Source organism: Haemorhous mexicanus, chromosome 2 (genome assembly GCF_027477595.1).
Source record: "Haemorhous mexicanus isolate bHaeMex1 chromosome 2, bHaeMex1.pri, whole genome shotgun sequence".
Taxonomy (NCBI): Eukaryota; Metazoa; Chordata; class Aves; order Passeriformes; family Fringillidae; genus Haemorhous; species Haemorhous mexicanus.
Genome location: NC_082342.1, coordinates 48733543 through 48755699, shown reverse-complemented (window position 1 = coordinate 48755699; position 22157 = coordinate 48733543). Strand labels below are relative to the sequence as shown.

The window sequence follows — 22157 nt, the reverse complement described above, 5'->3', positions numbered from 1 at the left end:
TGCAGTTACGTTGCTGCTGTGGGGGGAAGTCTCAGCTAAGGGTGCTTCAGGGTGCTTCAAGCCCACATCCTGAAAGGAGTGGTGCTTTCAAGATCCAAGATGTGCTGTCAGGACAGTGCCATGCACTGTCACAGGTGCTTCAGGAGATTAATTTATATTAGTTACTTGTAAATACAGGCCTCCATTCAAATCATGGAAGAGGCTAGGATGTAGGTATCGAAAGAGGTCAGGTGTTTTCCAGTCCTCTCTACTTCTCTGTGGAAGGAATCATTCAATTTTTTGACATCTTTCCCATGCACTCTTGCTTCCTTATACACTCAAGTTGCAGAAGTCTATTATACCTTTGTGGCTCCTAATTCTTTTTCCAGTCTCTCTGTCCTTTCTGTATCCTTCTCAGCCCTTTGTTCTGACCTTCTACTTACCCATTTGTGTAGTCCTGCCTGAGGTTCACTACACATGAAATCAGTAGCAGGTCACTTCATATTTAGAAATGTTTAAAGCTCTCAAACAAGAGCTATCAGCAGCTCTTAGCTGCTGATAATTGGTTAGAGCATGATACTAATTACACCAAGGTTGTGGGTTGGTCCCCATATGGGCCATTCATTTAAGAGTTGGACTTGATCCTTGTGGGTCTTTTCCAACTTAGAGTATTCTGAGGTAATGGCTTTCTACAGCAGTTTGTAATTGAAAGAAAGTCCATTTTAAAAAAGCAAAACATTCTCTTGTCTGCTTCTTTTCCTCCCTGTTGGCTGTAAAGCTTCTTGATCCATCTTTACCTTACAAGAATAATGCAGATGCTGAATCTGTTCCATTCCCTGCAGTCCTCCAGCCAATTTCTGTCAGACATCTGTACTAACTTTGTGATCATCAGCCAGTCCTGCTCCATGAAATCTTTGGGACTTTTGAGAAATATCTTATCAAGATCAAGTCTTGATAGCTGGGGTAATAAGGAGGGCAGTGAATGTAAATGGTAGTGTCTGTTGTTTGTGTTGTTTTGCAGGATTTGATGTGCTTAGTACCTCAACTTCTCGAGTACTAGTTAAAAAGATCTTCAGAGGTGGATGTATTTTGAGGCTAGGACATGAAGGTATGTAGTGGCAAACTGACATATGAGCAAGACTGATGGATGAACTGTTGAGAATTAAAAAAATAAGGAGGTTGGAAGGAAGATAAGGAGAGGAATTGTGATGAGAATAATAAAATTACTTAAGTATTGAGTAATCTTTTAATAGTGGAACACAGTGTACGTGTTAAGGAAATAACAGAACACTAAGGAGAGTTAATACTTCAGGGATGGGAAGGATGCATGGTTAGAGCCAGGTTTAGAACTGGAGTGTTGGCTTCTGCTGCTGCTGCTTCTCTGCCATTTGGTGCTTTATGAATCTCACTGAAGAAACCTTTGTATGAGAAGGGAAAGCAAACTTTTAGTCTGGAGGCCTATTTATTTGTAACTGATTTTAGGTAGTAATCCTCTAGAAAGACAAAGATTAGCTTTGGAGTTCTTGGTTTTGTTTTTTCTGGTTCTTCCTCTATTATCAATGCAAGCCATCCCTTTGCTCATGAAGGAGAATCTGTAATCTCCCTTCAACAGCAATTTCAGCATCTCTTTTCAAAATTTTAATTTCTTTGGGGACAGAGTTTCTGGCAGTAGACACAGTATCATGAGCTAATCTTAAAATTCTAAATGCATGTTTTCTATCACCAAGTTCAAGATTTTGGAGAACTGCGTGGGCCAAGGTCTTCTCAGCTATAAATGCCTTCAATTTTTTGGCCCTTTCTTCTTGTGTTAAAATATTCTGCTTTTGCATAGCTGAAAGATTTCATTTGTCCTTCATCCCTGCCAGAAGGACAGGAATCCTGGCAGCTAAGTGACTGACTCCCAGGAGGAGGATCTGGTCTGCATGTGAACACAATCAGATTTTGTTTAAAACCAGACCAACATATGGATCACACCTTGATTTCTTCCAGTATATGTGTAGGCAGATGCAGAGGGATCCAGCTGCTATAGACTTGACATGGGACTGGGAAGCAACAGAAGCTGTGTTTTTTTTTAATGCATTTTAATATAAAGCTCCATATCTGAAGCCTACATATTTTTTTTGTATATGGAAGACTTGTCAAGACTCACTGGAAAAGCTCTGGAATCCTAACAGTTCCTTTTCTTGCAACATTTGTAAATGTTTTTCTGTTTCTCAATGTTCCTAGTTGGGCTAAAGAGAAGATCCAGCTGCTTCAGATTACCTAAAGTTTCTGAGAGGTGTGCTGTGAATGGATTTCATGTGAGTGGTGGGAAATATTAATAAGCAAAACTCTAGGCATTCGTCTTCATTGAGGCTAATCTATCCATTATAATGGCTGCCTGGATAACTAGTTACATTTATTTAGCATTTACAGTTCTTGTTTCTATTCTTTGAAGGGATTTTTATTTCTAGAAGCCTGTCTAGCTGTTACTGCTTCATGTGGTGGGGTAGGAGTTGGAGAGGCTGCCCTGACTTTCACATTTTGACAAAAACATATGTATTATGTTCACCCCAAGTTGTGTCTTCTGGTCTAATAAAATTGTTACCTTATTCTGTGTACCTCATTGCCCTTTAGTCTAAGACACAGAGGGTGAACCAGGATATTTAAGCTGATAAGTTCTCTATAAAGGCTTAAGTTAGTGTGTTAAAGATTGGTTTGGGAATTTTAAGGATCCAGAAACTACTCCACATGTGAGCTTAAAACTCAGTGATAGAAATGTAAGAGAACTGTAAAATGTAAGTGGCTTTTCAGTAGTGGCTTTTTTAGTAGTATAATTAATCAGGATGCTTTTGCAGTTTTCAGATTTTTCTGTTGAAAGGGAGCTGGCTTTACCAGAGGTGCAAGTCTCCAGTTTAGCTGCCTAATAACTACTAGAAATTGATAACTCCCCAGTTACATTTACACTAGAGCCACAGTTTCAATGACAGGGCTGGGAAGTGAGGAGATGTGTTCCAGGTGGTGAGATGTGTGTCGCCTGTTCTATGTATGGCATCCCAAACCCTTTCTTTCCACAATTTTGCCATCTCATGAGATTTGCACCTGTGGAGTCCCTCACCTGTGACTCCACAGACTCACTGGGAAAGAAGAAATGAAGCCTTTCCATGTGTTATGCCATGTATTTTTTTTATTACACTGGTGTCACACAGGTAAACAGGCTTGAGGGGAATAGCCTCTTTAAAACATTTGTTGACCTTAGCTGCTTGGTATTTATTCTTATTTCCTCTCAAAGGTACCACCCTTCAGAATAAATGTGTTCAGTAACATACTGGATCTTTGTGTTAGTCTGCTTAGAAACAGCCCCTTCTCCCTCACAGCCTCTCATTTTTTTCTTTGGGCAGATCTGCTGTGGAACACAGCCGTGTAATGCAGCTCATTTGACATGGCTGGCAGTATGGCAGGCAGAGCCAGGCAAGAAAGACCAGGAATGAGTACTGGGAAAAGTGGGGGGAGGGAGGACACCTACCCACCAAAGAGCACGTGTTGGGATGGAGTATATTTAAAGCTGGGTGCTGCTGATGGTGAGCTGCATGGCTAGTCTAATTATTCGTTATTTTGAGTTTGATTTTAAGTCCTGTATTTGTTCATGCAGCGGTGGTAGGTGTGAAGATCCCACTGGTGGCTTTCAGACGAGAACCTGGAGAAGGATATGTTACCTTTATAAGTGGTTTTCAGTCCTTCAACTACTTTTATGAGATTACTTTTTTTTTTTCCTCCTCCTGATTTCTGCTTTGCAACTTTGCCTGTCTCCAGAGAAACAAAGAAAAGCAAGTTTTGCACCCTGTGCTCCAGCAAACTCTGCCTAGATCTCTTCCATTATTAGTAGAGGCTGCTACTTCCCTTCTCTCTTTGTCCAAAGCCTGCATGCTTCACATGCCACAAGATCATCTTCCTCTGGCCCATGGTGATTCACAGGGGAATTGACTTTTCCTTTCTCAGCTCACCGCTGGGGGTTTCCCTTGCTTTGGCTGGTTCCTCCCAAGGAAGGGAAGCAAGGTCTCGCTTATTGTTCCGCTGTAGCTCTGATGTGCTGACCTGGTGCTGCTCATCTGTCTTTGCACAGTAGCAGAAAGGGAATGAGAGGAAAGGAGTGCACTGCCTAGCCAGTCCCTTACTGCTGACAGCACAGAGCTGCAGCTGTAGATCCTATTCCTATCATCATATCCCTGCCTATAGCTTTTTTCCACCACTTGGCTCATTTGGGAAGGAACAGATGAAAATCAGTGGGTTCTTCCTGCTGCTTGCTTATGTTTCTTCAAAATATGGTCTGGTTTTCTTTGGTTGGGAACAACTACTTCAGCTCCTGGGTCCCCCACCCATCTTGAAATACTTCCAAGTTGAAAAGTTGGAGTGACCCCAGTTATTCTGTGTACTTAAAGGTATTTATTTTGGCCCTCTGGCCATCCTTTTAACCTTCCAATCTGGAGTTGCAGCTTATGTTCTGGAGATTTAGATGCTCTGAAAATGTTAGCAAAAACAGTTGTGCTTATTCAAGGAAACTAGAGAAGAAGACTATTATTGCCTTTATAAAGAAAGCCTTGCTTTAAACAACTTAGTAAAATTGCTTTTGTTAAATTCTCATTACAGAATTCTATCACTTAGGAGCAACACAGCAAATTCTGCTTCCTATACCTTTTTTCTTTGATTCTTCCTGCTCTTGTGCAAGTTAAATTTAGATTATGTAGGAATACTATTAAATCTTCACATGAGTTCCCTTTGGTTTCAGTAACAGAATTTACATTATACATGTGGAGACAAAAAGTCCTCTAAATGCGTATTCAGGCTGGCAATGATCTAATGTACGGGTTAGATGTTATGGTTTGCTCTTCTTATTTTAAAGAAGGAAGATTTTAGGCAAAATCTTCCTTCTTTTTAATAGGCTTACTGCTTTTTCTGCAGATGTAAATGATACTTGCAGAAGGCACTGTATGATGGTTTAGGTTTTGTAGTAAAATGAATTCTTTAATCAAATCCCTGACAACCTAACTGTATCTCTGCTCTGAATTAAAAACAAGGAAACAGTTTTGGTATTGGAGTTCATTCTGCTATGTCTGTTGGCTTTATTGCTGCAGAGCTGATGTACCACATGTCCATTTTTTCCTAGGCTGTATTTGAACTCTTCTTCCTTTCAGATGCTCTGTAACCTAACTACCCTCAAATTAAGCACTTCATTTATTCCAGGGGCAGCCCAGGCACAAGTGTGAAATCCCTTCAAACATTATGGCTTTAGCTTCTTTTATAGGGGACATTCCATTTGGAGGAATAAGTTGTATTTACCTTTTGCATCTGAGTTTAATGAATGATATATAAATGTTGTTTATTGTTAAAATGACACATGGTCTTTCTGTTGCATCTGTGTTTTATTAAAGTCATTTAAAAAGTAAACCACTAAAACGATGTTACTACTGGGTGTCTGATTGCCAAGTTAATCTCTTATCACAAGTCCCATTGATCTTCTGTTTGAGCAGCTGAGAGTCTATTTTATGTATAGCGATCTTTCATAAAGTTTATTCCTGGTAATAAAGCTAACTGGGGTGAGTGCCAAGCTATTCTCAGAGGCAGTGCTCTCTCTCAACAAGAGAAGGATTTTATTTTGTTAGATGGGCTTATTGTTTGGGTATGTACTTGTGGCAGAACTAGTGAAATTGCTAGGGAGTGAGTCAAACTAGGTTCAGAGGTGTACTCTTACTGGTATGAAGTTAATGGCATTGCTGCACAATAGACATTCAGATCTGGCTTTTAATATGATGCCCAGAGTCACGTGCATTTTCTACTTATTACAGTGTGGTATTACTAACTTGCATTGTTAATCTCTTCTGTGGTGTGGCAAAAACCTTTAAAAAAGAACCAACAAATCCCCACCAGAAAACAAATGAACAAACCAACCTGCCAAAACCACACCAAAACCAACAACAAAAAACAACCAACCAAACAAAAAAAAACCCCAAAACAAAACACAAAAACCCCAGAACCCTCCACCCTAATATTTTATGTGTTAGGCGAATTCAATTTTCTTCCGTGTAAGAGGAAAACATTTTAGTTCACATAGCACACCAGTATTGGTTTCTCTGAAATTGTTGGTTTTCAGATTTTTGAAATCTTTCTTCTGATAATATTTATGTTGAGGTACTTAGTGTCTTCACACCAAACATACCTGTATATTAAAAAAATGTAGTTCAAAATATTAATAGTTAACCTGCAGTAAAATTACTTTATGAAAATCAAATTTTATTCCTTGTAAAATTTACTTGATCTTTATTCCAGAGTTTCTGAAATATTATTGTGTATTCAGGAAAGTTTAATAGATGGCAGGGCAAATATTCTTTTAAGCTAATAATTTGTTAATACTCATGAAAATTGCCATCTTACTGCTGTGGACAATAGTCTGTATAAATTCCTGTAGCCTTATGGCAGTTTTGGGAAGCAGTGGTGTTTTTGCAAAGCTTTGTGCAAATACTTGACATTGCAAGGGCAGGTTATGGTCTGGATCTGTTCCTTTGCTCTTGTGTGGAAGCTAAACTCATGGGGGCTGGCTCCTGCCTTCTAGGAAACCAGTCTCAAGCCATCTTACCTCACCCTGTTGTTGCAGTAAATTTGAAATTACAGGCCAGTATCTTCTCTTTGGTCTTCTCCTGCCCTGTGCATACAATTCCTTATGGTTGCAAGGGGTAAGCACAGGTGCAGATGGCAACAGAAGTGTATGGATGTGCAAATATTCCACATGAGACTCTAGGGGTGGTGAGAGTATGGGGCAGGATTTGCACTCCAGGTATTGAAATACCAAGTTAAGGAAGTTTGAGGGGATGCTGTGAATTCAGTAGGAGGGAGTAGAGCAGAGGGGTGCAGTGTGCCCTGGTATTTGCTGTGGGCTAGCCTGCTGGATGGAATAAGGTGTGTAAATCTAGTAACATCATTTTTCTGCTGTCATGCTCAAAGCAGGTACTGATGTCCCAGAACTATCTGAACTTGCTCTCATTGAAATCAGGGGGACAGGCCACTGCTCAAGCTGCTTAGCAGATTCAGTCAGCCTACCTGTACCTATTGCTCTTTACACTTTCAAAGAGATGTCTTTACTATCAGTGATGAAATTTAACCTTCCTTTTAATTTTTTCCTTGAAATGAGGAGAAAAGCACACCAAAACAAAAATCTGCAACACACTTTTACCATGCACTAGCACATTACTCTGCAAAGAGAAAGGATAAATTATTGTATACATATAAATAAACTGGCTAAAAGGGGAGGTGCTATTTCAGCTAATATTAAGTATTTGTAATCACAGTGGGAACAAATTTTCCTATTGTTCCTGCCAGTTTGGACTTGGTGATTGATTTTCTAGTAATTGACAACCAACTGCAAATGATGGGTAGTCTGCATCGCTGCCCTGCTTGTCCTGTGGTGGTCTGGATGGTGGCTTGGTGTCAAGGTCTTGGCATGCTAAAGCAGAAGCAGTTTAGTTTTTGCCTGGTTGTTTTACTGTTGGAGCCAGTGATACCACTGTGTAATCAGGGTATGTTGCAGAGCATCAAAGTGTACAGATTTGTAATTGCAGCTAGTGATGTCCTTATGTCGTGGCTGCTTTGAGCTGAAAAATGTGAGTGAGTCAGTAATTTAAGCATCAAATAAAAATTTGTATTTTAAGCTATTTAGAGAGTCATGTGAGAAAACTTTGCATTATTTCTTTAAAAACATGTATTCTGATCTGAAGCATTGTTCTAAAGTCAGACTTGAGGGTTTTTTTATAGTAGTTCTTTTTTTTTTTTTTTAACCAGCTTAATTATTTTCATATGGAACTTTTAATGTTGGATTTAACACTCAATACTAGTCTATACTGTTTTGTTCTTTAATATTAAATCAAATCTGTATTTCCTTTAACTAAAAAAATTATTTGTGTGAATACCTTGCAGAGAAATTTGAAATTTGAATTGTGAAATATTTGAGCTAATTAGAAATACTTCCAGTATGTAAGTGACAAAGTTGCACTTTCACTGGAGTAGTTTAAATTGTGGTGCTGGTTTTCACTGGCTAAATGCTTTTTGTCATATGTGTTGTTTGACAGACCTGTCTGTAAATGAGAAATAGTCCACTTGAAATAAATAATTTCTTTAAAATGGGAATGCTTTTACTTAGCAACACATCAGCAATATGCTGGTCTGCTGTGCTTATGCAGCTTTATTACATAGTGGAAGAGAAAACCTGTGTATTATCACAAAGCCACTATGTTTGATCTGTCTGGAACTTATTTAGCAAGTAAGAATGTTAATTTAGTGTTTACTGACTAAGATAACTAGTTGTCTGGGGGGGTCAAGGTACTGACTTCAGAGGCATTTCTGAACAAAGATGTTGCAGTTGGTGGGTGGATGGCACTGGTCTCAGCTGTTGTATGAGCTTGCATAAATAGTATCATCTCCACTTTAATCTTTCGGGTGTTCAGAGGTAGTGTGCATATTTCTGTTTAACCCCTGGACACTTGCTGGCATGCATGACCCTTTAACAATTCCTATCTCTCTGTCCATCCCTGGCACCTTGGCTCCAAACAGTCTGGGAGGAGAGCCAGTAATTTTGGAGCTTTTTGTAAAGAACATCTTAACAAAAAGTCTTTTCATTTCAGCAGTATACACTTTCTATTGTTTGTTAGAGCGGTGTAGGGCACAAGTCTGAAGTACTACTTGCATCTCCACTGTGCAGAACTTGCTCCCCTTTGTGTGCAAGGATGAGTTAAAAGATATTAAAACTGGCGATGATGGTTTCTGGACTTTGGCATCAGGAAAAAAAGCTTATTTATATATTTCAGAAAATAGCAACAAAGGCTGGAGCCACATGTTTCATACAGAAAGCTGGCTTTTAAGTAGTGTTTTAGATAACATTTAATTTACCTTATATTCAATTTTGAGAATGAAAAAGATACTTAAAACCTTTAGTCTTCATGAATCTGTCTCTCTAAAGCACGCCTTTTGCTCACCAATTTTTATATCACTTCAGAGACATAATTTTGATAGAGTAGTTGTAAGGGTTTTTTCTGAGACTTGTCATTGTGTTGCTTTGGAGGGAGGTATCCAAGACCTTTCAAGTATCAGAGCTTTCTGTGAATTCCGCTCTTATTTTTGTTAATGGGGAGAGAGGGAAAAGATGTAGTAGACATTGTTATTGCAGGTGTTGTTTTTGACAAACTTGTATCACTTTTGGGGCTATAATGTTAATCATGATCAAATACCAACATGGTAAGTGTAGCAAATGCAAAGAAGGGCTGAAACAAGCTTCGGAGGGACCTGAACTCTTACGTCAGTAGAAATAAGTGGACAGTGAATCTTCCCTGAAACTAATACCTGTAAAGGTCTGTGCACAGGGAGACAAAGTAAATGGCAAGGCTGGGAAATGGTTTGCAAAAAGTTGATTTCATTTGTAATGATAATCACACAGATGCCAGCTTTTATATTGCTTGAATACTCAAATTTCTTTTTTAAGAATGGAGCCCTGATGATTCCAGAAATGGTTCATCCAAGGATCTATTTTCCTGAAAGTTTGACTTGTTCTAGTTTGTGTTAGAAGGAACTGAAGTAGTAATTGTATTAAAATGCTAAGAGAAAAATGAAGGACAATGTAGGTGCCATTGTGTTACTGAACATCTTTTAGTTATGTTATTCCCCCTTATGTTTTTTATAGCAAACTTTGGCCTGTTCCATTCTAACGGCGTTGTTGAGTGAGTTCTCAAGTTCAAGTAAAACCAGCAACATTGGACTAAGCATGGAGTTCCATGGTAACTGTAAACGTGTATTTCAGGTAAACTAGTTCTGTATTGATATATGCTAACTCTCTTTCTAAAATTTAAACATGTGGAAGCAAAAATACTTTGTTGTACCAAGTGCAATCAGGTCCACTGTGTGCCTAAAAGCATTTAATAGGGAAAATACTGCAAATAATGCAGATACTGGCTGCTTCAGGAAAATAGATAATGTACTTTTTAAAAACTTGTATCAAAAAGGTGCAACCCTTTTGTGCCCATTTTATGAATGTAGAGCTACAGATCTTTATGCCGTTGGACTCTTTAATTCCTTGGCTACCAATTGCAAACAAAACGAATACTCTGTGGAACAATGATAGTCTTAAATATAGCTTTGGTTTAAAGCCAAGGAGAGCTATGTATGTATTTAAAAATATTATTGCAGATGGTGTAGTCTGGTTGTCTCAGATGTATTGTTTGGCCAGTCAGAAATGTTTATGTGAAGGCATTGCTTTAAACTGACTGTTGTGGAACAACTTACCAACTTTTTTTCATGCCAAAGACCAACTCTTTTCTCCACTACTTATTAAAAATATATTGTTTTTTTATCTTTTAACTACTAGAATTTATATGAGGATTTTTTAAATAGTTTTTGCAAATGTAATCAAATAATTTTGACGAAAGAGGGGATTCTCAGTAGCAATTTCAGAGTATTTCCTGTATTTTAATGAAAATAGGGTGAAACTGGAAATTTTTATTCTCTCTGAAAAGTATTTCTTGCTGATCAACATTTCATTAATGACTGAGATACTGAATGTATTGTGTTCATCCTGACTGTAGGAGGATGATCTGCGGCAGATCTTCATGCTCACAGTAGAGGTACTTCAGGAATTCAGCAGACGTGAAAACCTCAATGCTCAGATGTCTTCAGTGTTTCAGCGTTATCTTGCACTAGCCAATCAGGTCCTAAGCTGGAACTTCCTTCCTCCAAATTATATCCTTTTCATGTCAGACCTTTTGTTTCCCTTGACTTGGGTCACTTCTTGGGTGAAGAGTAAAGTCTTTGCAAGGAGAGTAAAACATAGAACTTAGAAGCTTTGTGTTTAGTCATTGACTGATGTTTTCTTCTGTTAGTGCTTTTTGTCTCCACCATGCTTGCTAAGAAATGCTTACATACAGAAGCTGCTGTTGGTCTTCATTAAAGTTTAAAAGTATTTTACATAGAAGAGGAAGTGTACAGAGCACCCACCTTTTATAGATTTATGGTCGGTCTGATTGGTGCAGGGAAGGAGAAATGTGCAATGTGCTGCTTCAGTGTAGAACCATATGGTGAAGAGTCTAAGCCCTGTTCAATTTTTATGCAGAGATCTGATCTGTCATACTTTTCTCCCTTAGAGAAGAGGTAGGGACAGGCAAATGCCCCATCATGCAGGAATATGCACGTTCATGCAGGTGAACCAACTCCCCATAAAAGAACATGGTATGTACTAGAACGTGGAATATCTTCAGCCTGAAAAAAAGTATTTGGTAGCTGAGAAAAAAAATGTCAACTTCATTTTACACAGGTGCCATTGCTTCCATTTCAATATTTTTGTGAAATCTGCTGTTCATTAGTCCAGAGAAAGGTGGAGTTGGAAAGTAGAGGAGGAAATGGGAATAAGAAGGAGAAAGGTTCTTAGTGAAGGAGAGAAGAAAAAAAGATAGAAAAATCTTCCCAAAAAATGGGCTAGACAAATATTGTAGAAATACTCAATCACACTCCGTATTTAATAGAGGTTTTAGACAGCTTGTGTAGTAAATCATTATAGCACCTGTTTTAATAGCCAGACTACCTTTAAGAAGCTCAGCAAACTTTAAGCTGGTTTATAAACTTTTTTCTTAAAACTTCTGAAATAGCTACCAAGTTATACATACTGCAGGAATCTTGATGTTGCTCTCAAATCCACTGTGAAGGATTTTATTTGCTTTCCTGGTGTGGCAGTCAGAAGGTGATACCTGTGTGGTTTTGTTTTCTTTTAGTCTGTTCATTATGCAGCAGGCAGCAAAAGTAAATTTATTGGAAACTGGATATTCCTTGGTTCACATCTGTAAAGCAGAATGCCAGTTATACTGGCTTTAAGAAAGGTTCCATGGATTAAAAGTAAATATCCCGCTTCTATTCATCCCTGAAGTGATTTGGCAGGGGTTCAGAGCGGAATTTAGCACATGTGCCTATAAAATGGAGACTGTAGTCAAATTGCGCCTTATAAAAGTCTTTGGAAGTGGATTTGGGATTTTAAATAGAAAGGAAATGCTCTTGTATTGTGCAGTGGTGGTTCCCTCTGAATTTTAGTCTAGCTCTGTGCAAAGTTCCGATGTAGTCCTAAATACAGAATCATAGAATGATAAGGGGTTTGAAGGGATCTTAAATATTATCCATTTCCAACCCCACTGCCGTGGGCAGGAACACCTTCCACTAGACCAGGCTGCTCAGAGCCCCATCCAACCTGGCTTTGAACACTTCCAGGGTTGGGATATCCACAGCTTCTCTGGGCAACCTGTTCCAGTACCTCACCATTCTCACAGGAAGGAATTTCTTCCTAATATCTAACCTGAATTTCCTCTCAGTCTATGCCCATTACTCCTTGTCCTATCACTGCAGTTCCTAAGAAGGAATCCCTCTCCAGCTTCCCTGTAGGCCCCCTTCAGACATTGGAAGGTTGCTACAAGATCTCCACACAACCTTCTCTTCTGCAGGCTCAACAGCCCCAACTTTCTCAGCCTGTCTCCATAGGGCAGGTGCTCCAGTCTTCTGTCAACTGTGTGGCCTCCTCTGGACTTACTCCATCAGTTCCATGTCCTTATGTTGAGGACACCAGAACTGTAGTCAGTATTCCAGGCGGGGTCTCACAGGAAAAGAGTAGAGGGAGAAATATCCTTCTTCAACCTTTTGATGCAGTGCAGGATGCAGTTGTCTGAGCACATTGTTGGCTCATGTTGAGTTTTTCATCAACCATCACCCCTAGCTCCTTCTCTGCAGTGCTGCTCTTAATCACTTCCAACCCCTTGGTGTGTCTGGGATCTTGGTATAGTTCAAAAGTGAAGGCTGTAGTTCTTCATGGGCTCCTTTGTCCTTGGCTAAGGTTTGCACTGGTGGAGCCAGATAGAGAGAGAGACACATGCAACATGTGGAGCCTTGGAATTCCAGCTTTCCTTTATACATCTATAGAATATCTAGGGATTTAAGTGCTAGTAAATAAATGTTACTAGAAATACCAAAGCAAGCCATACTACTGCTAAGATTAATCATATTTTCTGCTATTTGGCCTCCTTTAGATACTACAGCTTTTGAACAAGTTCTGGCCATTTCTGGGTATCAGATGGACCTAAATGGTCTTAATGGATCACTTCCAAATATTTTTGTAACTTGTGATCCACTGATGCCATCTTTTTGTTTTCTACTATTGGATGCTTCATTTTGCTGAAAGAATTACAGTGCTAATTTGGGTTGTCTTTCTATATCACGCTGTTTTCACAGAAGTTGGAACATCTTCAGTCATCTCTTAGAAAAGTTGGTATTAGCTGCCAAAGATTCAGTAACTCTTGGGGTTTACAGTGCCATGTTGATTGTATTGTGGCATAAATCTGTTTTCCTTAAGATGACCTCTTTAAGTGTTGATAGTGAGCTCATGGGCAGTGAAACGTAGCTTGGCTGTAGTTTCTAAATAGATAGCACATTACATAAGAATGTAAGAATTGCTGTGTTGATTGATAGGTTAGAGTCCTTTTGGTGTCCTCTTTCCAAATCTTGACAGTACATATCCTGAAGCAATGGGCATAAATTTAATACCTGAAGCATGGAGTAAAATGATCCATTGTATTCTCAGGTATATCTTTTTTCCTTTAGTTAGTATTTCCCCTGTCAAGATAGTATTGATTCTCAGTATTTCCTGCAGCATCACAGTAATCTGCAGTACATTTATGTAATATTTAGCAAGATTCTTGTATCTCCAAAAAAGGGAAATAGCATAGATGTGCATCAGCTGTATGGTGGCTCTTGCGAAGTGGCATGTTGTTCAAATCCCCAGGTTGTTAGAATTGAATCAAAACATACTACTTCTCAAGAATTCTGTCCTGTTATAGGACAGCTTTATAAATGTTGCATTGTTAAATGCAGTTTTGGACTGTGTTGCCACCAATTGTAAGAAAAGTTGTGGTGAGTCTGCATTGTCTGTTGCTACCATGAAAGATGGTAGCAACAGACAATGCAGATTCTGGAATACCCACCTCATTAGAGCAACAAAGGAAGAAACTACCTAATTTCAAGTTGGAACTCAGTATTTTTAAATTATCTTGGGATGTAGTGCCTGCAGTAGGAAGGACAATGCACAGTGACCTAGGAGGCCTCCCTTCAGTCATGTCCAGTTTCTCCTATTTCATTTTCCAGCAATCATCTATTGTTATTTTTATCTGCCACCTTGAGATATTAGTTTACCCGGTGTTTGTGGAGGCTTCAGAGATAGTATCTTGTGGCATGTTGGCTTCTGCACAGTTTCTTTTTTCAGTACTGTTACAATATTGTTAAATATTATTTACTTGTGTGGAACTAGTTTTAACTGCATCTTTTCTTAAATGAATGTTTCAACTAATTAAGGAAGTACAGATGGTCAGTACTAAAAAGTACCACCCTCTCCTTTACAAAGGTTCCTTCAAGAATGTGACTTTTAGTACATTGTGAGTACCCAAAGTCTCCATTTAAGAAGCTGAGTGTTGTTGGGCTTTAATACATCTTGGCATGGACATACATATCCTGTGAAGTCAGTATGTAATGATAATTTCTATAATTTTATTTCCAGAGATATTTCACTTGTTGACTTTGAGATTTTTCTGTTCCTGGCAGCCGTATTCTAACGGACTTTGGGTGAATGTCCTCAAATGTAAAAGTTCTTGAATAGAACATAAGAATTGTGTGCAGCTGTCTCCCATCTACAGAAAGGTATCTATTATCTGTCATTAGGAGCTGTCATAAAAGTAATTATCCCTTTTTCTTCAATGTATGGATTACAGTACATGAATAAAGAGATACTTGGGCTTTAGTTCTTGTGTTGGATTTAGTGCCTGTACTTGCTTGGAGGCAAGCTGGCAAATTTTCAAGTGATTGTAGAATAGGGGATTTAAAATGCAGGTTATGTAGACCTAGTGGTTTGCACTCTGCTAATACACATCATTGCTGTTCCATTGGAATTGTGGTGCCATGGCAATTGTATGAACTGACTGAAGCTTTTGTCTGATCTGAACATTTTTCTGTTCATTGGCCACACAGTTTATATCTCTGTTTTGAAAATGTCTTTTAAACTTCAAGCCAGAATGAGACACCTGTCTGGGAGTTTCTGTGAACCATATAGTTCTGCAGACTTCCAAGATCTGAACTCAGTCCAACCCGGATTGGTAGCATCTGTTGTGCATAATGGAAGTGCATGAAAATGATACAGAAAACTCAAGGTTGATTTTGAGGAATGGTTCAAGTTGGCATTGCTGCTGAAAAAGCATCCTGCCCTATCACCTCCCATGAACATGATGCAGAGCAGAGAACCACCTGGCTATAAATGCGGTGGAGTCTTGTTGGCAGGTTTTGGCCCCAGGTTTGATTTGTTGTACAGCTGCAGAAATGATTCCACCTGTACCAAGGAGTGACAACATTGATTTCTTCAGCATCGTGACTGCTTTCCATAGGCCTTGTGTTTGTTAGCAGCCTGGAATTATCCTGAATTTACTGTAGCAGTCTGTTCTTATCTGAAAAATGAAGCATAGGGGCACTATCCTGTCTATTTATTGGGATATAGAGCAAAATTCAATGTAACTGAATCAACTGTATTTAAGAGAGCTGCATTTTACTTTTATTAGACTTTTATCACCTACTACTTCTAGGTGCAAACTGACCTGGATTTGAAATCCCTGATGGTTAGAAATTATTTCTAGGACACTGTTTTCTTGTCAATCCTTTCTAGCAACTTTTTAAGACAACATTGTACAAACCCAAGAAGATTGGAAGATCCCCTGAATTCTATCATAATTGCACTAAACATCTTTGTATTGATGTTGAACTTTTTAACAATCTTTCATCATTTCCGTTTTCCTGAATGAATTCTGTAATCAGTTTGCAATATAGGAAAATCTTAACAGCATTAATATCAGAAGAGGAGAAGAAACCAGGAATGACCCTTTTTTGGGAAGGGGAGCTGGTATTCTGTTTCCTTGCCTCAGTGGTTTATAAGTTTCCAGTTTTGCAGTGATGGTTATGGCACCCTGGATGGCAGCTGGTGTGTGGTGGAAAGGTGTGACTCCTGAGCCACATCTGTGTGACAGCCACGTGTGCATGGGTGCTCTATGTGCCAGTTAGGCTGGAAGTGATCAGCTTGCATATCATAAGCTGCACAACTGTAGCAGCAGAATGTACCAAGAACTGCAGAATCCACATGGGTGGTCATGAACCTTGGAACTGGCATGGCTCTGGAATCAGCCAGGTTTAAAATTAGCTTGGGTGTTCCTGCACTTCCTACTCCTGTTCCTGCAATCTGAGTCCAGTGTCTCCAACACAAAGTATTGTTTCATTCTCGTGACTGTTAAAAATACTTGTGTTTAATATTAAAGCATATGCTCCTTGTCCTGGTTGCTGGATGTATTTTCCGAGAGTGTAAGGTGTGGAAAGGTCTGTGTAGGATTTCTCCATAGGGGGCAGCAAGCCTCTGCAACAGTTTTAGGCAGTTGCTCCTTAGACTCATCCCATGTGCTTGGCTCACTAGCTAGAAAGCCAGAGAAGGTCTTAAAAATTCAGATAAAATCAGTATTTAGCATAACACTGGAGGGCAGGTACTTTTCTAATGCAGTTTTTTATTTTTAAAATGCAAGTCTATGACTGGCACAAAGTCCAGAAAATATCTCAAACAACAAAAGTAAAGTGATTAAAATGACTTCTAAGAAAGGTATTCAGACCTTAGCACTCCAGGAGTTTTCCCTCCATTTCTGAGATGTTTCACTTTTGTGCACAAACTTACGAATGGGGCTCTAGTAGAAGAAATCTCAGCTTTGTTTTTTGACTTTCAACATACTATTTTGTGGAAGAACAAGTCTTGCCTCTCTTGGGAAAAAGATTGTGGGATTCATTCTCATACTGGAATTTGTTGAAGTACTGAAGTAAAATATTATAATCCCTCATGACTACCTTAGGATCTGGAATATTTTAATATTCATCTTCACCTATCAGTCCCTTCATGAGACAGAGGCTAGTGAGTGAGAGGAAAACTACACATTTGTTGGGGGTTTTTTTCGTGGTTTTCATGTTCCTCCAAGAAGCACATAAAACCTCAAAGTTTTTTTTTCCTAAAGTAGTTTTTAAATTAAAAAATTATTACTTTGAAAAAACTACTGTTATTTCTCCATCTCATGAAAAAAAATGAAGCATAGAGCTAATGTCTACATGCATAAATTGAGTCAAAGATAAAAGAAAATATCTTTTAACATTATAGTCTTCTTGTCTTCCTCTCTAGGCTGTAATAGCCAGCATGTCAACCTTATCATACATTAAGGTGTCTAATTATGTTCTTATGATTTGAAATAGAGTTCAGTTCACATCACTGAATTATCTGATTCATGTAGAAGATTCAAGTCTCTGAAGGAATCAGTGTCCTAAGCCTTGCAAAATGGTTGAAACATTGACATGCTTCTGGTAGCTGTTTGTTAGCCTGGATTTCCATATAACTCAAAGTGAATTTTATTAAAAGTTTATCATTCCTCAGTAGACCTGGGAATGTTAAGAACATTTGTGTTATTACCAGACGTGGTTTACAATTATTTTTCATTCTGGAAACAAAAAAATCCCCAAACTCTCCAGGATGTCATAGTAAACTAATCTATGCTTATCATTAATCTATGTTGTAAGTCTAAATCATTTTGAGTGCTTAGAAGAAAAAAGTGTTTTGCTCATTCTGTACTTTTTGTTTCTTTGTAAGTTTTGACAAGTAAGTCAATTTTGGATAATGAATGCATTTGTCCTGTGTACACCCATGTATGAGGTAATTTAGTGCCATTTTCTTCATGTTTGGCATAACTAGACTGCTGTTACTAAGACCAAACTGTAGCACAACTTAAGCTGCAGTACTTTGTGGCAGTAAGCATCTCCACAGCCAGTTTCTGCTAATACTTGCACACATGTAATACTTGCTGGAAAATGGCTGCAGGATCTCCATGATAGATGGAGTCATAATTTGTAATGTTCAGTGAACAGATATTTTACCCCCAAATCTCCTATTGTCAGATGTGTCATCAGTCAGTTAGCATGAGAAACAAGACTAAAAATAACAGGATAAGGCCTCTAAATAGTGAGTCTTGTTAAAATAGTGACAGCAAAGTAGGGCTTCTTTCATTCCATGTGAAAAGCATCCCTCTGTAGACACAACCTAGCAAAGAGTAAATTTTTCACAGATTGGTAATGTGTTTATAATTGTGTTCTGATAAAACATCCAAGCCAATAACTTATTGGATAGTTACAGCAAAGGACATTCTTGTCAGCAATTTCAAAATACCATTTTGACTAAGATCCTAAATGGAAAGGAAAAAAGGCATAGCCTTACTTGCCAGATAAAATTAGTTTTAATTTAGAATATTACTTCTGATTAAGGATGCTTGCATGTGATAATTTCATGAATATAATTTTTTTTTTTTTTAGTGTGTAGAACCAAAGCATATTTGATGAATTAAAGTACATCAGTGTTTCAGATGGAAGCAAAGTAGAAAATTCTGTGACTTTTAGTTTTTTCCCATCTGAAATAATGCAGATCTGGTTGGTTCAACATACATTGATAGTCTTGAAAATTGTGAAACTGCTTTTATTTTGCACTAATGTGAAAACCCCTGATTGTTCTTATGCAGTAGAACATGCTGACAGCAGTCCTGGACACATAGCACTGGTGAAGGTCCGGTTGGTACTGTACTGTGGGAAAAGTCCCTTTGGAATGTTGTTTTGCACAGTGTCATTAGGAATTTTGTTTTGTGGCAGAACTCAGAAGACAAGTATAAATAAACTGAAATTGTGCATCCTGCTTTGTGACACAATTTTTCATATTAAACTACTTGCTTGCTTTAAATATTCTTTCCCTTAAACAAAACCCATCAAAAGTTAAGAGGTCTACTGTTTTTAACTATACCATTGTAAAATTTATTTCATTCTTGACACAGAAATCGTTTCTTATACACATTTTATAGTACTGGATTACTTACACTACAAGAGGTATTGCTGTTTATCACCAGTAAGTAAATTATGTACATCTGAACATGCTGTTACTTATTCTGACCGTTGGGTTAGAAAGGGATCAAAGAGGATAATGTAGGGTTTAAGAAAGACAAATAAAACATTAGTAAAACTGCTTTAACTTAGCAACTACTACTTGAAATGGATGGTGTCACAAAGAGAAGTACTTCCAAAAATTTTTGATTAAAACTGTTGTGTGATCAGACTGACAAATAATTGAACCTCTTTGTTTAAGTGTTTTTTCTGAACTAGAACACTGGCAGAATTTTGTAAATGAAGTTATGCCAAAATACATGATGAGAGCTGAAATGGGTGCAACAAATTTATGTCTTTACAGCATGCACATTTTTCATGAGCGTCTCTTACAATCGTGTTGAATACAACAATGCCTTGTGCTGACTTGTGCTTTTGTTCTTCTCAGTGTGATTAGAAAATGTAGATTCATGCAGGGCTAACATATCTGCATTCTGTGACACATATCTGTCTATTTAGAAAAATAGGATATAGATTTCAATGAGCTATCTTTAGCTATGGTAAGACCTTTTTAAAAGCTGCCAGGAAAATTTTTTAGAAAACGATTTCCTATTTTGCATAAATTTTAACACCTGTTAATTGCGGTTGCTTTTTTCCCTTCTCGCTGTGTCACATTAGACACCCTGGTTATCAAAGTGATCGTATCGCTATGGTATGTCTCATAATTATGATCAAACTGTTATCTAACATTCCTGGAGCATTCTTTTTTTCAATACTTAATACCTTTTATTCCTTGGCCTCATGCATGAATTATGCTGTGTATGTGAAGAGGCTTAAAGTTTGTTTCCATTACATTCTTTCTGAATGGATCCTGTTGTATCTAGGATTTTTTTAAAGCCAAGTAGGAATGTTATTGTTGACCTTGACACCAGATAACTGGGCAGACATTATATAGCTATGTTTGAATCCTCACAAAATGTGATGCTAAAGCCAACAGAATCCTGGCGTGAGACCCTCCTGGACAGCAGAGTTATGGAGCTTTTCTTTACAGTAAGTTTCTTTCTTCAACTTTTATAGTCCAGACCACAGGGAAAGCAGCTCCTTCCTGTTCTAAAACTGTGTTGTCGGACTCTTCCTTTTGCATCAGGTAGGATTGATTCTGTTCACTTCAGCTCGCTTATCTAAGCAGACAGAAGTATTGTCTTTTTCCTAGGGTACTGAATTTGTATTTTGCCTATTAATTGCTTTAAATTGGTGACCACTACCAGCAGAAAAAAGTTCATAGTTATCTCAACTTTTATACCTTTAATACTTCTGGAAATGTACTCATTAGACAAAAGCAAGCGTGATGAGCAGTAGTAGAGTAGTGAAAGTTTCAGATAAGGTGTAACGGCTCTCAGAAAATATCAAACGAGCAGTGTGTGGTTGCTGATATTAAAACATTTGCTCAACAGAACAGCTGAAAATAAGTAATGTAATTGCAGTTTTCTAGCTACTTTCAGCATACAGAATTCTGCATCTCTTTCCTCAGCACAGAGGAAATCTACAAAGGTTAAAGTAGAGGAAGTTAGAAGGAATAAGGACGAGGTAGTGTTGGGAAAGGGGAATGTACTACTCAATTTCTGTAATGTAAAAGCCCCACAATGTTAAAAACGGATAGAATTGTGTTGTTTTGTTTTTACAACTGTTGGGAGAAGTTTGTAATCATCGCTCAGCTAAGACTTACTGCAGCAGCAAGATATATTGGCTTATAAATTCATTAGCTATGCAATTTGACTTAGGTTGCATCTCTTGGGATCTGAGAATTCAGCATTCTCAGGCTTTTTTCATTTTTGCAAAGCAGAGAAATGTGCTCAAAACTTGGACAGAGTTGTTATAAGACAATGTAAATACAACTCTCCAGTGCTGCTTGGCAGTATATGTTGGGATACATGTCCTTACTTGGTAGGATTTTAGATAAATTAATTTTTTTTTTTTTTTTTTTTTAACTGCAAGTTTATCCAGCAGTTTTGAAAAGGTGAAAAAAATGACTGGCGAACTCTCAGCAGCTACACACAATCTGAACAGCTGTCTAGACTATCCAGACAGTTGCTACTGTCAGCTGTGAACCTCCACATGCAAATAACTTTTTCACTTACATGTTAACCCTTCTTCTATGTTTAATAGTATGAAGTTGTCAGAGTTGCATGTCTGTTTCCTTGATTGATTTACAATTACTTATTTGTAATTTAAAAAAAAATAATAATGTGCAGATTTGCTTTAATACGTTTGCATTTTTACTTTATAGTAACTAAGGCTTGCCTGTATTTTATTACTTTTGATTGAATGCTAGCCAGGGCAGTATGCTGTCAGTCTGGTTTTAGATTCCTGATTTGCAGTGGTTGAGGCTTGCAGTGGTAGTTTCGTGTTTGAGGTAATGTAAGTAAATTGTAGTAATTTTTATTCATTTATCTGATCTGAGAAATTTTAATAACCTTGCAAAAGTTGGCAGGATTGCTGTGTTAGAGTGAGAGCCTTCATTTCTAATCTCAGCCTCATGTGGGACATATATTAGGAGGGGTATTTCTGTTGCAGGGTTTATTTCTCCTGCTAGTTTGATCTTTCAGGGATTAACTGTGCAGCTAATCCCACTGCAGTTATGAGTTGGGTGAATTTGCAACTATAAAACCACAGAAAAGTAGTCAGTGTTTTAACTGTACTTTTTGGAGTAGTATTGCTGAAATAATTCAGCTAAATTTCACTTCTGTGTGAAAAAGCTACTTTACATTCTTTTGTTTATTTATTCAATAAATCTTCTGTGAAAAAATAGGCATGAGCCTAAAAAAATTCTTTACATCCCTACTTGACTGGTTAAAATAAGTATGTGAGAAAACATTTACTGAAGTAGTAAGATTCAAATCTAGAAAGTCTCAACAGCAGAAATAATGATATAACAGTTTGCACAAATGCAGGAAGATTACTGTTGGCCTTGTACAATATAAGGGTGTTGCCAAGGAAGTGATGCATTCATTTTTGTATATGTCTTCAGTGTTTACCTCTGCTAAAGAAGCATCTATATAATCTTGATTGAACTTGTTGACTAACTTTAGCAAGACTCTATAGCCTAGGCATAGTTAGCATAATAGAGATGACTGTCATTATTGCTGTTTTTAGAAGGAGCA

The 22157-nt window shown here is 37.9% G+C and overlaps 1 protein-coding gene across 2 annotated transcripts in view; it reads left to right on the top strand.

Moving 5' to 3' along the window:
• The window catches only part of XPO4 (exportin 4), an 81096-nt gene that overhangs the window by 27174 nt on the left and 31765 nt on the right, over positions 1–22157 (top strand). For both annotated transcript variants that reach the window (XM_059838717.1, XM_059838716.1), the window contains exons 5-7: positions 9680–9796; positions 10578–10731; positions 19934–20046. In XM_059838717.1, coding sequence (XP_059694700.1) covers positions 9680–9796; positions 10578–10731; positions 19934–20046 — 384 coding nt within the window. The remainder of the gene's footprint in view (positions 1–9679; positions 9797–10577; positions 10732–19933; positions 20047–22157) is intronic.